Here is a 15,945-nt window from a genome sequence, read left to right as displayed (position 1 = left end):
CCGCCCACACAAAAGCTGTTTAACACTACACGAATCCCTCATTAACACACTGAAGGCAGAGGATGTTCACATAGTGTGACCATCAGTATTATAGAATCCCGTTTATCATCTTCATTCACGTGCAGTCGGCTCGTGCCACTCGGGAGCGTTTCGCAGTTCAGTGTTTTACACACGGAGACTTCAAGATGAGGACTGAACCTCCGACCTTCAACTGCGAGACGACTGACTCGACCGCTGAACCACAGCTGGCCCAGGTTGACTTCACGGTCTAAAAGCTCCCTTGTAACTGGGGCACCTGTGTCTAGGTGGCGGTTTCGCGCGCCCCATTTGCAGAGGCTGCAGTCTTCGGGGCGGTGCGGGCCTGGTTTCAGATCCGGCCTGGCGCCTTTACTGCGTGTCATGCCTTACTCTCTCTCTCCCTGATTTGTGACTCTACCCACTGTCCTGTCTCTGTAAATTAGGCATAAAAAGCCCCCAAAAAGATCTTTAAAAAATCTAAATAGATGTTTTTTTTTAACACATATGTCTTGCACTGATTTTCAAACTTATACCGGTATCAGACACAAAAAAATAACCAAAGCTCATGCTGTAAGTATTCTTGCAGAGGAAGGACAAGCTAGCAGACAATATTGGAGCTTCATTATCAATCTATTATTAATCCAATGCTGTTAGCTGCTGTAAACGCTGATCAACTCCTCGTAAAAGTTCTATGTCAGCTTTCTGTCTTTAAAGGAAACACAGCCATGCTAAATCAAATAGCACTCTGAGCTAACCATTTCATGAGAACTTTGAGCCAGATGTCTTTTTGAAACCTCTTTTAATGGATTATGAAATGTGCTAGAGACTTCTATGTAATCAATTCCCCAATGTTATGTTTAAAATCAGCATTTCAAAGTTTGACAGAATAAAACAAAGTTTAGATATTGCCATCAGCCTCAGTTTGATTTTGAGTGATAATAAGCAAATGTTTTTTTTTATTTCTGCTTTTTATTCACCGTGTAACACTTTGGTGAGCTTCACAGGTTCTGCAGCAGCAGGCAGACATGCTGACGAGACAAAAGTGTGTTATAAGATAGATGAGAGGAAAAAAAAAAACACTTGAATAAAAGTTCTTTGTTTTGATAAATTCCTCAGGCTGAAGTTTTAGAAGCTTTCTAGGATTTCTCCTCCCATTAAATCCATTTTTATTTATCTTCTTATCAGACTGTCCTGCTCCTCTGGACATAAAACACAACCACTGACTAATGAACTGTGTGTGTGTGTGTGTGTGTTTGTATGAGACAATGGAAAACAGAGAGGTGATATCTGGAAGGGACTCTGCGCACACACCCCCACACTCACAGTTGTCTTGGCTGATCTTTGGAGCTGATTTGCATGACAGATGCAGTCACACAAATGCACACATGTATGCCCGCACATGTAAACAGACAAAGCACACATTGAGGGGAAGATAAGAAAACGGTTATGCAACATCAGAGCGGGGCAAAGGGGGGTGGGGGGGGGTATAACTTGGCCTGGAGGAGAAGCAAGAGACAAAAATGGGAGTGATGCAGAAGAGGAGGAGGAGGAGAGCGCTGTCATAAAATCAGCCATAAACAGAGAGGAAGACACACTGTAAATATTTGTTTAGTCCTGCGCTCGTCCCCCAGAGCCGTTTCACCAAATCCCACATTTTCTCAACTCATCTTTCCTCTTCTTCTCTGTGCTGCTTTTCCGTCTCATCTTAAAGTCTTTCAAGTCACTCAGGCTTCAGTTTAATTTACTACCCCTCTTAAGTCATTGATCAGTGATGCATGAGGGTTAAGATTAGATTGTTGAAAGTTGGACATGCTTGTGAGTTTGTTGAACCCAGACCGCCCCACGAACAACAACAACAACAACAAAGTCAAAACTTATGAAGACACACTCCGCGGCCGGAGTTTTGAAACTCATCTCTACCACATTCCTTCTTTCGTTACTTCACTCTAGCTGTGATGTCATCGCCCTGCTGTCTGTGTGATTCCAAAGGGGATTGGCTGCCAGACAAAAAAAAACAAGGTCCGAAGTGTTGGACCAATTGGATGAAACTCTGTCTCAAACTTTGTCCTCTGATTGGCCTGTGGAGAATAACTTACTTCCTGGGAGAATAAACGCTTCTGGGTCTGTGGTACACACACACACACGCACACACGCACGCACACACACACACACACACACGCACACACACACACACACACCCCTCCTCTCCCACAGGCCATGGTTTCATTCTACCATTGCTATGGTGACTCCTTAGAGACAACAGTAATGAGACTACAACTTTGTGTGTGTGTGTGTGTGTGCGCGTGTGTGTGTCTGACACTTAACATTTTCTCCTTTGTTAGTAATGTAAAACACACACACACACACTCCGCCACACACACACTCCGCCACACACACACACACACACACACACACTGGCAGGAATATGCAGACAGGAATATCCTCAACATGCAGGTCCTGACTTGTGAAACATCCTGACCTGTTGAGCAACACTGGGGTGTATGCGAGTGTGTATGGCAGGCGTGGAAGGCATTAGATGCATGTGACACAGAATCGTAGGCGATTCTTCAAGTACAAATGTGTCAGTGATCAGAGAAAATGTGTCAGTGTGTAGTGGGAAGGTGTGTGTTTTTGCACATTAGACGTGTACCTCCGGGAAGGCAACTTGGTGCATGTGTGTTGGGTGTGAAGGTCGGTCATCTCCGAGCACATTCCTAACATATTCTGGCCTTCTGCTCAGTTAGCGCGCGTGTGTGTGTGTGTGTGTGTGTGTATCTGTGCGTTTCGGTGTGCAATATGTAGCTATAGTCATGACAGCTGTAGCGCTCCATTCATCTGTCAGTGCTAAACCCAAACACAGCCCGCTCCATTTATCACTTCAGACCTGACCGTGGGCTCATTATGGCTTTAAAATGATTGTGGATTAGAGATTTCCAGGAGTCATGTTGTAAATAAAGTGCCAGAAATGACTTTAATTCACTGTCTTTGGACTGAGGAAATGAGTAATCTTTTAGCCTGCTTCGTGTAATTCAGCATTAGATTGCGATATCCAGCATTTCCCACAATTCACTCCCCAGCTCTTCTAGAGAATGTGAAATTGTTTTGACCTGATGATTAGCCGGACTGATAGCTGAAAGCGTTTGAGGAACCGAAGCGTGCGCTGCTGCAATGCATGCCGGAACTGTTCCTGCTTTAAAACTAAATTATTTTCCCTGCTTTCACAACCACAACATTTTTTTGTACCAACAACTCAGAAGCTCGTCTGATAACGTTGTTTGACTGTCTTATCTGCTCCAAGTTGGAAGAGCGTTTCCTCCTCCAGAAAGTCACAGCACCTTCCCTAGAAAGGTTGCAGAACAGGCTGCAGAGTTGTCTAAACGATAACTTCTTAACTCTGAACTGTGCAAAAACTGTTTCCATGTGCTTTTTCTTTAGGCTAAAAACATGTTAAGATTTTTCAATAACTATTGGTCAGATGTAAATACAGAAAGTTCTCGAGGACTACAGACTCTGTACATGTGGCGCGTGCACTAACCGCTACGCTACCGTTTTTACTACCGTTTTTTTTGCTACTTCAGTTTTTTTTATGTCTATTTCACATTGTTGTTTCATGTGTGTTTTTACCTAAAAGCCTGACCAGGGAAAAGAACTGCAAATGAGCCATGGCTAGAAGTCCTATATACTGTACATTACATTGGTGTGCACTTTAATTAGATGTAACAAAATAAAACACAAGGAACTGACTAATACCTGACATTTTTTTTTTTTCCATCCCATAGTTTTTCCAATTCAACAGAAACTTTGTTCACTACTTCAGTGAAGAGACTCAGCAGCAGGTGACATAATGCTTATGTAGCGCTTCAGTCCAGTGGTTCTCAACTGGTGGGCCGGGACCCAGAGGTGGGCCGGGGAGCCATTTTCATTGGGTGCGAATGTGTGCCTGGAAAAATAGCCTTTGAAGAGCTTTTTAATCATGTTTGTTTTGTTCAGTTTCTTGCTTCTTTCTTTCATGTTTTGTACCGACTAAGGTCCAAACGGCGTTGGTGGTGGGTCCTGAGGCTAGACGATTTCAGAGCCATTGCTTTTAGTCTATGAGCCAGAAAGCTAATGCGATGCTAGCAGGTCAATAACAGTTTCACCAGAACTACCTCCAACCTTCAGGAGTTAATTGCCCCTTCAACCCATGCACATCCAAGTATTGACCAAGGCCAAGGTATGAGCTAAGCTAATAATCTGCTAGCTCTCATTTTATATTCTAGTTAAGATAGAAGATGGTATTGATTTTCTATGAGAGATATTTAACATTGTGCTGCAGATGCGTGTTTGGGTGGGATTTAATAGAACAATAATTCATAGGTCAGTCTATATTTAGGCCCCTCAACACAAGCACAGTTCATGTGAACGTGATTTGATTAGGCCCACGTTCACTCACTCCTTTCCTTCCTGCATTTCTTTGATTGACTCTCCACTTCCCCCTCCTCCCTCTTTTCCGCGCCACTGTCCTCCACTCATTTTCTTGAGATTAGAAAAATATCAAAAAAAGGGCAACGAAACAATCAAGAGAGCGCCACTCCCTTCCTGTGACGCGCCAAGAGTGTGGCGTTTTGAAAGATCACTGCGGCTAAATACGTCTCCAGTGACCAATCACGGCGCCTATCAAATGGCACATGGTGACGGCATATAGGAAACTGATCCTCCTGGACGCACACACACACACACACACACACACACACACACACACACACACACACACACACACGCTGACACGAACAGTGCCAGAGGTGCCTTTAGTGCAGAGGAGAGAAGGGAAGAAGTGGCCTTGACTTTACACAGAAACATGGGAGAGGCAGAACAAAGAGACCTTCGAACTGTTTTATGGCGGTGATTGGAAAGTTAACAAAGTGTTTATAGAGAGAGAAAGAAGAGGGACACTTAATACCCCTGTGAACCATGGGACCACTCCATAACTTTGTCTGTGTGTGTCACCTTGTTATATGTCTTCTGTGTGACTCAGTTTGTTTGTTTTTCCCCTACCCTTCCCTTTTGTGTTTCCTCCCCACTTCGTTTCATATTTCTGTGGGAGTGAAAATGAAGAGAGTGAAACGTTTTAGCCACTTAGACAAAGATCATCCGGCCTGATATGTAATCGGAGAGAGATATTAAGAGTCTCTATTTTATTTATTTATTTTCTCTTTCTCTTTCCCCAATCCAGATGATTGTCTGTTTTTCTTGTCTGTTTGCCTTGTTTTATTCGTCTCCCCTGTCTCCTACATACTTTTGTTCTTGTCATATCCCTCACTTGTCTTGTATTGTTCTGCATCACCTAATAAAAAAAAAAATATATATATATTTATTTTTTTTTTAATTTAAAAAAAAGAAGAGGAAGTGCTTCAAATATATAAATTAGAGTGAACGGAAGAGTTTGTAAGCGGAAAAAAAAAAAAGAAAAAAAAAAGTTGAACGTCAATATATATTAAAAAAAAAAAAGAACACACATAAACGACACAGCCATAGCAAAATGTCTCCAGGCGCTGATAAACACGGGCAGATTCTGGCACAGCACACACTAAGAAAAAAAACCCACACAGCATCAAAATAGTTGCAGGAAGGCTCATAAACCTTCCCCAAAAGACAAACACACATAGATCAATGGGATTTAATTTATAACAGAAACAGACATGTGCCGCCACCCACAGCCCACACACACACACACACACATTAGACTAGTGGTTCCTTTTTTTTTCTCCCTTGGAGCCCCTCTACTTGTATCTCAGAACGGCTGGGCCACCTGGACCCACGTGAGAAAAAAAGGAATATGGATGCCCTGGGATAGTCGGGCCTCGTCGATTAGACAAAAAACATGAAAACACAGACAGATTCAACGGGACCATGGAAAACCTCAGACAAGAAGTTCAACATCAGTACAATAAATCTGCAGCTCAGAAATGGAGATAGCGCCGGATAGGATATTTTCACTTTCGCACTTTGCCACGTCGGGATCAGAGAAAGTTGCACTCGCTCTGAAAACACGCTGACGTTGTTTCAACAGAGCCAAATGGAGCAAGAAACGAAAGTAGACAAGTTATAAACAGGAAAGGAGTTCATCTATGGCTTGTGAAACGGAGCGCGAGTGCAACATAAAAAGGCAGTAATAATCCCTCTTTGCGAAGGAACTCCATATGGCATGAAGTCAAGGCTGACCAAGAAAGGTCGTCTATGATCTTTTAAAGACATAGTTCCTTTTTTTCTTCTCCTTTTCATCTAATCAAAGCCACGCTCTGACCTTATTTCAAATCTGCATGAGTAACTGGCTGCGTGTGTTTAGTACAAAATCTTAAATTGCGTCGTTTTATATTTGCACTTCAGTACAAAGTGGGCTGCAGAAATGATCCCTCAAACTAGATTAAGATTTATATTACAAACCACGTTATTCTTTTAAATTACTTTTTTTTTTTTTTTTTTTGCAAGGCGTAAAGTAGTGTTCAAACTTTCACAGGGAAACATGAAAAACTTTGAGGAAGCATCTCCTTGGATAAAGGAATTAATACCGTGCAGTGTTTCAGTTCTTCATGAGATGTAGAACTGAATTTCTTCGGTGTGAATACGAGTGTTTGTGTACGTGTGTGTGTTTGCGTTTGTGTGTGTGTGTGTGTGTGTGAGAGAGGGAAAGTCAAAATGTAGACATCCCCGCCATGTGCACTTACAGATAATGTCATCAGAAAATGAAACATGCGACCGAGTAGAGACAGGGCAGAGGGGAAGCTGTCACACACATTCAAGTCGAGGGTGAGTGACACACTTAACTTCCCCTGCCCCTGGGTCTGTGTGTGTGTGTGTGTGTGTGTGTGTGTGTTTAATAGACTGACCTCCTACATGAAAGAGTGTGTGTTATGTAAACCCCTTGTTCCAAGTTAATTCCTCGGGGGATGTTTGACTTGAGCCATGCAGATAATCTCCATTAGATCGCTACTTATACCTGCCAACATTCATCCTACTACGATTCATCTGGCCCTCATGAACACACACACACACACACACACACACACACACACACACACACACACACACACACACACACACACACACACACACACACACACACACACACACACACACACACACACACACACACACACACACACACACACACACACACACACACACACACACACACACACACACACACACACACACACACACACACACACACACACACACACACACACACACACACACACACACACACACACACACACACACACACACACACACACACACACACACACACACACACACACACACACACAAACACACTTCAGCCTGCTGTGAGCGCACACACACAACCAGAGGTACCTGTTCTCATACATCAATGGAAGACAATTAAGGGATCTAAAATGACCAATTAAAACTATAATAAATAACAGACAATTCTAGTGATTAAGCAAACAGTCATTGAAAAGAAATGCTGCACATCTGCTGATTTCAGCCTGTAGACTAAACAAGTAAAACGAAGACATTTGTTAACGTTTTAAAACATTAAATGAATAATTCTGTATTGAAGAAACATGCGTATTTGCTTCGTTATTAGTTAGTTCAAGATATTGATACTGGAGGGTTCCCTTTTTCGACACAAGACCAATGCAGTTCAGCGTTTTCAGTGATCAGCGCAAAATCCCCCTCAGCATCAGCTGTTTTTTTGTTGCCATACGCTCACAGCACTCGCATTTGAGAAGAGTTCAACTCTCGGAAACAAAGCTGTGCTTGTCAATGCCACTTCTCCCTCACCGTCCAATCAAAAGCAAGAAGGGGTGGGACTTCTGATATCAGGTCTGTCTATAACAAGGGCGCCAGAAAAAACTAATGCGACTCTTCATTTCCAGGTCTGGAGATGCTTCTTATTCTCAGCAAGACAGCAAATTGATGTATTCAGTGTATTTCCCAAATTCTCTCCTTCTTGGGCAGCAGATTATCTTAGCAGTTAAACATGACGTGCCCCATATTTAGAGGCTGCTGTCCACAACAGAGCAGCCCGAGGCTCGACTGCGACCTCTGGCCCTTTGCGGCATGTCATCCCTCCTTCTCTCCTACAAATATGTCCTGTCTCATCGATAAATGCAAAAATGGTTTAAAATAAAAACAATGAGTTCATGAAATACTTAACCTCCGGGCTGTAGCCTAACAACAACAACAAAAGCCTCAGGAAGCGACGATCAACTTTTCGGGGCTTTTGGTGGATGTAGCAGTTTTGCGATGAAGGACATCTGGCCAAGACTTTCCTTAACTGTGCGTTGCCATTGGTAACAGTGAGAGAGGCAGCTTGAGAGCTGGAGTTAAGAGACGACATCTAGGAGGGGATCGTCAGCTGCATGTGCATGTCCGTGTCTGTTTTTAGAGAATCAAACTTCTGACAACAAAATTGTTAAACTTGCCTTAAAAATCCAGCATTTTAAACCCGTATGCAGATCTGTGTTTAGAACGTAATCGATCACAACTTGTGTGCATTTATCAAATCCTGCACGTCTCCCATTTTAAGGTCAACTTTAAACCCAAACCAACCACGTGGTTCAAACCACTTTCACTCCTCCAGTAAGTATGTGGTCACCCCGGGGCGTTTGCTGAACTCAAATCACAGGTAATTCCTAACACACTGGAGTAAGTGTTTGTTTGTGGTTTCTGTGTGTGTCTCCCACCCCCCAATCTGGCCAAGGTATGTAAAATCAATTGCACGCCATTAGAGTCTTAATTGTAGTTCCCCGACGACTCAATTACACCCTTGGGGGCAAACGTTGAAAAAGACCAGGTACAATTGACTTGACCTGTGCACCTTAACAAAATGGGAGGGAAGGCGGACCGGAAGAAAAGGATTGCACAGAGAGAGAGAGAGGAATTCAGGGAAGAGGGGAAAAGTGGAGTAGGAGTGGAAGGAGGAGGAGGATGATAGAGGGAATGAGGGGCAACAAAATTCCCCAGAACCCCCATCTCCCCGGTCTTAGCAACTTCCTGCCCGCTTTCCCACGCTGAATGTGGGAGTACTGGAAAGATTAGAAGTGTTGTTGCAAGAAAATTAGGAGCCAATAACTGGGGTAGGAAGGGTCCACAGGAGGGAGAAAAAAAAAGAGCTGTTGACATGAGAAGGAGGAAGGAGGTGAAGTCAAGGAGAGGAGTGGAAGATGTGAGATGTGAGAAAAAAGGAAGGAACAAAAAAAAAAAATGGGAAAAAGTGAAGGAGGGGGGAGGACAAATAGCAAGAAAAGATGGAGAGCTCCGAGGGAGGAAGTGTCATCCTTCAGTTTATATTAGCGGAGCAGCTTTTGCCTCGTCTCCTCGACACCTACCAGCTGCCCCCAAGACGGAGGGACGCGGGGAGAACATGAGAGAATGACTAATTGAAGGTGCGTAAGCAGTGACAGCGACGGGGAGAGACCCCGCAGCTGAGGCTGGAAAACGGAAGGACGGCCAAAGTAAGACAGAAGTGGAGGGAATTAGACCGCATCCTCTCTGTTGTGGCATGTTGGGCCATTAAGCCAGGATCAGCTATAAACTGGGCGAGTCTTCAGTTTTTGCAAACCATAATTCAGTCTAATTATCTTCCAAGTTCAACCGGGAAACGATGACTAATAACTGACCTTGTTGGACTGTGTGGATAAAAAGGGGGAGACACTCACATTTTCAGATTAAACCTTTTGTGTCTCTGTAACCAAAGAGATCTACTTCCCAATGAATGAAGTGTTAGACTGCAATGAATCAGGGTTTTCCCATTATCCAATTTTCAAACTAGCTATCATGCACCATTGTCAAGAATCCAATGCTTGATATGAAACCTTTAATTGCACCAAGATTGGAAACTAAAATAGTGATTGAAATAGAGATTCACTTTAAGCTGCAGGTGCGTCTGTTTTTACTGAACAGCAAAGATACAGACCTCAGTGTGACCACTATCGTCCACTGCCAGGCGTGGCCACATATCTGTCACATTATGTTAAAACCTGCACACTGTAAGATGATCTTGCAGGAGTGGTTTAATCTTTTTTTTTTTTTTGTCATTGTTTTACAGTCTTGGTCACCGTTGGAGTCCGCTGTAGCTTCTCGACAATGGAACAAAACGAGAAACTTTCTCAGCCTTCGATCAACTCGCCAATTAGGAGCGATCAACGGCACTGGTTTTTTTTACGTCCATCCAGCTCAACAACCTCCTAGGAGAACTCTCTCACCCTTCTCCTCCATCTGTCACAACACAAGTCGAAGCCTCGACCTAAAACATCTCATTCAGGTCGTGGTCGTTAAAAAAAAAAAGAGGAGGTGGAGGCGAGTTCGGGGTCCAGAGGACATAAAAAAAAAAAGGACACGCACAGCGGGATTAGCAGGAGGGAGTAAGCAATGTGTTGTAACAGATGTGTGGCTTTGGGATGTGCCTGCGGATCTTGTGTTACCCTCAGCCACTGGCATGCACTTTGCGTTCAAGCTTTTGGACTCAGAAAAAAAAAAACCAACCAACCCAAGCAGCACTGAGGACGTAGCGGAGAAGGGTTTCAAAAATGGATGTTATGGGACTTTAGACCTTTAAGAGGGGACACAATAAACCCTAAACACTTGGAAAAATACATATCTGTACTGTTTTGTTGGACGGCTTTTCCCAAAATCTCTGTGCTAATGTGAAGTTTTTTGGCACGCCCATGCAGGTAATGCTTTTACCAAATGTGCTCCCATTGACTTAAGTTATTCCCTTCTGCACTCCGGCTGCACACAAGTTTGGAAACCGGTGAATTACGTCTGTTTAATCAAAGAGACCACTTGGAACGAACCCGCCCTTCATATCACATAAATTAGCAGAGCGGTAGTCTCTCTTTCCAAGGTGCTACATCAAACAGTATCAAACCTGTTACAGCAACATTAAGCCCAGCCCGTATTTCATGTCGCCGGTTCCTGCTGTCACTGCGCTTAAATATTTTCATAAAATTCAACCCTCCCGGAGTGCCCTGCTTGATTTATGCCGGCAGAACACCCAGGGAACAACAGCTCGTATAAATCACACACACGTTATCTGCGTGTTCTCAAGATAAAGGTTCATTCTTTCAAGTAAAACAAACTGTTCCTGATCACGTTGGTGACAACTCTATCTGAAAATGCGAACAAGCGCAGTGATTTTAAATAGTCTAGACTTGAAAGACAAACAGGCAAACAACAGTGAGGGAAAGAGAAAGAGAAAGAGCGCGCGATTGGTGCATGGAGGGGTGTGTCTCCATTTGTTTCGCTGCCAAGCCACTGTGGGTTCGTGTGAGTGTTTATGTGCGTCCGTCGGTGACTGTTACTCGTTATGGCAACCGACTTGAGCATTGTGGGAAATTTCTGGACTCTGGGTACACAAGAAAGCATCAGAAATCTTACAAGGAACCTCTTCACGTTGCACAGAGATGCAGAGGGGGAGATGGGGTGGGGAGTGAACGGATGGAGGAAGCAGGAGAGAGAGAGATGCTGAAGATTAATAAGAGGAAGAAAATATCAGTCCCAATCCGACCGGTTGAGCAGAAGAACCTTGTTCTCAAAGAAGGACATTTTGGGGGGGAAAGTATGGCGGTATACTTAAGGTAACATGTTAAACAAAGTAAGGCCTGAAGATGAGGGTGACATGAAACAGATGGAGGATGAAACGGGGGGGAATACCTGCAGAGAAGGTGAAAGGTTGCATCTTCAGATGGGATGTACAAGAGGAGAGGGGGGAAAAGAAGATGAGATAAACCAGATTTAAGAGGAAATGTCTTTGGGGGAAAAAAAGACGAGAAGAAGGAGGCAGTTGGCAGATGATCTAAATAAAGTTAGAAAGGTAAGAAGACTAATTATGGATAATGGATGGTGAATGGAAAAAGGCTAGAACATGCTCGTCGTGAGGGAACATTAAAGGTCTTTCAGAGTCTGTCTGAATCTGGCTACCCATAATCCTGTGAATACAATGCTGACACTAGTTCCTAAAGAGAAGGTGTTTTTTCTTATCATTACATCTTGAAGTTAGCTTTGTTTTTTAAAAAAAAGATTCTCATGAGATTTTGGGGTTTTAGATTTTGGGAAGCCGTTTAATCCTTAATCCTTCACAGTGAGAAGAATCGTTGTTTTCAAAGCCAGGTGTCTTTAGTTTTCCATTCTGTATTGTTTGACATATTAAAAGCAGAGCGGCCAAGACGCAAACTGGACTGGAGGAGATCAAATATTTTGGGTGGCTCTATTCAGAGAAATGGGTTTCCGTCCAGAATACCCTTGTCATCTGTGTAAAGGCATATTAACTGTTCTCATTAATAATAGCTGGATATCTGTGATGCAGTGGCCTCTTTCTTTTCAGCTCCGGTTAGAAAATCTCCCGGGGAGTCACTCGCAACGCAGAATTAAAGCTTCAGTAAAGTTCGCTCGTCATTCCCTTTAAATAGGACTTCCGCAAAGCCACAGACAGTCCGTTTCAATACGTGCATGTGTTTTCACCTTAAGAACCAGCACGGAGAAAAAAAAAGAAGACTGAAGAAGAGCACGGAGTCTGTTTCTCATTTGTCGAGTTATTCTAGAGAGCCAGAGTTGGGCTGCATAATTATAGAAATATAATCCATAGAAAAGCAGGAGACGCAGATTTTGCCAAACAATTGAACTGACAAAGTGATATCTGGGAAAGCCCGGTACAAAAGCACCACAGCGATAACTACAAAAATCTACTCACAAAGAACCCTTTAAGAGCTGCAATAAACAACTTTTTGGACATCGTTGTGAAAACCGAGCATAAATTAACGACAATTCTGAGCGACCCTGCTGCTGGGAACTTATCTAAATATCCTCATTTCCCTGTAATTGGCCTGTGTGGTCTGGATGTTTTTGAAATATGTTTCATTTCTTTTGTGGCTAACAGCGAGCATGCTTTCCCGGCTACTGCAGTCAGAGAAGTGGCCACAAAGCAGCTCGCTCGCGCCAAGATTAACAAAAAGATGAAAAGCTCCGAGTAAGTAAGTAAGCAGTGAAAGAAAGCCAAACACTGCGGCGCACAAGGCAAACCAAGTGGCACCGGCGCTGCTTTTCTCTTTGTGTTTTCATGGAGGCTGCAGGAAGTTGCTTTGACTTGGGGATTGTTTAGGTTCCGAGATTAAAATCTGACACGGTATTATGAAAATGAGTAATTTGCATGACTGGGTCCAAGAAAACAAACATATCACAGTTTGGTTTTTTTTAAAAAAGGTTTTTTTTTTTTTTTCCATGGATGACCAGCATCCAAACGTTCCATGATGAAAAGTTTGCAGTTATTCTAAGGATCAGCTTCATCATCACAGTACAAAGATTAAATGACTGACAAGCACACTCTTTGTTAAACGATGTCACTATTGCACCTCAGGCGACAAATGGCCTATTATCTCTATACCACACACACACACACACATACACACACCCACACCCACATACACACCCACATACACACACCCACACACACACAGACACACAACAATACAATACAGGATAAAATAAGTATTTAAACCTCTGTGTGTGCTTTGGCATATGCTGACACATGTGAAGGCATACAGGCTGACATGTGCTCTGGCCCAGATATGTTCACACACACACACACACACACACACACACACACACACACTTGCATTGTGCACACAAACTTGCTTTGCGCACACACACTCAGACACAACGCAGTGATAACATTGGCCATCAACAGGTCATTCCTTACATGCCATTTGGATAAATAGACAGCCAGAAATAAAAAGAGGGAAAGTGTGTGTGTGTGTGTGTGTGTGTGTGTGTGTGTGTGTGTGTGTCAGTGAAGCAGGGAGAGATGGAGAGAGTAGGAGAGGGAGAGAGAGAGAGAGAGAGAGAGGGAAAACACAGATGAGAGATTGGGATAGTGGAGCTTGTGTGAGTTAATTGAGCTGCTCTAAAATGTTACTTGGCCACACACAATGTCCTAAACGACCAGGCCGCCATCATCACACAGACGTATATACAGACAGTCGATAGACGGATGAATAGAAGACAATGACTACAGACAAAACACAGAGTAGACAAAGGAAAGAGTGTGTTGTAAACATGGGATTTGTATATGCAAATGTTTTACAAAGTCCTCATATGCCATGAAGTCAACTTGTAAAAGTAACAATGGTTCATGATAAAGGATGTGACAAGATCTCGTGCCACTAGATCTCACAATATTGATACATGACGATATCATTTTAGTTTTGTCAAGGCGAAAACTGTCTCACGATATCAGTATACAGAGACGCAGAGCAGCAGCCATCATGACTGAGTCTGCTGTTAAGATGGAAATAACCATGAAGATGCCCCCTACCACTTTTACAGTTTGTGTGGCAGGCAGCATTTCGGGTACCGGGTGGAAAAGAGGAACGGGGACAGGGTGTCGGACGAAACCAGAGCAATATGTCAGCAGTGAGATTTGTTACAAGATGATTACTTGTTGGACAATTTCAAAATGGACCTGCATTGTTTTGCTATTTTAGACTTTCAATCAAACAAACGACTATTTTTCCAGTCATCTGAGTTTTCTTCGTTTCATTTTTTTTTTTTTTTTAGAAAATACCGTCTCGTCTCGTTCTTGTGAGCCCAATATCGTGCATCATCTGGAGCCGATTGAATCACCACAACCCTCGTTACTATGTCGGCTTACTTCCCACAACTCAACGTAACATATTGTAAAACTAACTTCTTATTTTTGATACTATTTCAACACTAAAATCAGAAGTGTGTCTAATTAAGACCTGCCTTTATTTGTCCAAACATGCGCCCAACACCAGGTTTAGTGAAAGGTGGTGAGCCTTATATTGGGATGGGCTTCTATTTTAAGTTTTACGGTAAACTAATGACTAAAGCATAGTGACCGAAGAATATCGAGAGGAGGGTTGTTGTTGGGAAGAAGAGACGGATGGAGTGAAAGAGATCGACAACTAAAAGGAAGAAGACCACAAAGACTTGAGGGAAAGCGAGTCAGACAAGAGCGGAGACAAACAAGGCCGGGACTTAGTGATGAAACCCTTTTTTTTTGCTGAACTAATGGACCAGATAAGACCACAATAACAGACACAGAGATATGTGGTAGAGTTAGCGGAAATAAACAACAAGCATTTTATCCGTATTGGCGCTCGTGTCGGTGCATTAAAAATCCATTGTGGTCTGCTCCAGAGTGGCCCATTTGTGTTTTATCAGGTCGGATTTTACATGAGATAAGGGACAGTCCATTTGGCCTACCGCGAGACCAACAAGTGGATCAGTGCTCGTGTGAGTGTGTGTGTGTGTGTGTGTGTGGGGCTGTGTGAGTCTCACCAGGTTTGAGCCTCCGGTCCAGTAGAGGAAAAATCCATCTGGGTCAACTTTCAGGGTTACCAGGGTGGGGTGCCCACTGTTGGGCTCCTAGACAACAACAACAGAAACAGAGATGTTAGATGAACAGGAGCACAACAAAAAGAAGCATGAGCTCAAATTGCATAAGCAGTAGCCAGCGCACGTAACATTATTACTAAAAGGGGGTCTTATTTCGCTAGATCGCTCTCTTTGCAAACACTAACGCTAAATGTAGAAAACTAGCAAGCTGTGCTGAATGGATGAGCAAGACGCCACATCTGCAGAAAAAGATGAATGAGAGAAATGAGATGAAACATTGTCGGTGCAGGAATGGTGAAAAAGCTTTCTGAATTTTGTTCAGAGCAGGTACTTTACAGTTTCATTGGCTTGGCAGTGCAGGGGCTACAACAACAGATGAATGCCAATTCTGCAGGAAAATTAACGACAGGGATACGTAGGTTAGATTTTGTCAAGAGTCAAACAAGGTTATGCAAAACTTGAAAAAGAAAAAACAGTACGTTTAAGCATCTGATGCAATAGCTAGTCCATCTAAGCAGTATAAATAAAAAATGCCAAATTTGAATGCTTCAATTTGAAATAGTG

General features: G+C 43.1%; 1 protein-coding gene and 1 long non-coding RNA gene across 2 annotated transcripts in view; one reads left to right on the top strand and one right to left on the bottom strand.

The window, feature by feature from the left end:
- The window catches only part of LOC132958992 (uncharacterized), a 195,624-nt gene that overhangs the window by 134,716 nt on the left and 44,963 nt on the right, over window positions 1-15,945 (top strand). The gene's annotated exons all lie outside the window — the stretch shown is intronic.
- plcb3 (phospholipase C, beta 3 (phosphatidylinositol-specific)) overlaps window positions 1-15,945 on the bottom strand; it is a 50,598-nt gene that overhangs the window by 22,221 nt on the left and 12,432 nt on the right. The window contains exon 2 of the mRNA XM_061032067.1: window positions 15,325-15,411. Coding sequence (XP_060888050.1) covers window positions 15,325-15,411 — 87 coding nt within the window. The remainder of the gene's footprint in view (window positions 1-15,324; window positions 15,412-15,945) is intronic.

Source organism: Labrus mixtus, chromosome 23 (assembly GCF_963584025.1).
Source record: "Labrus mixtus chromosome 23, fLabMix1.1, whole genome shotgun sequence".
Lineage (NCBI taxonomy): Eukaryota > Metazoa > Chordata > Actinopteri > Labriformes > Labridae > Labrus > Labrus mixtus.
This window is presented reverse-complemented; position numbering and strand designations above follow the sequence as displayed.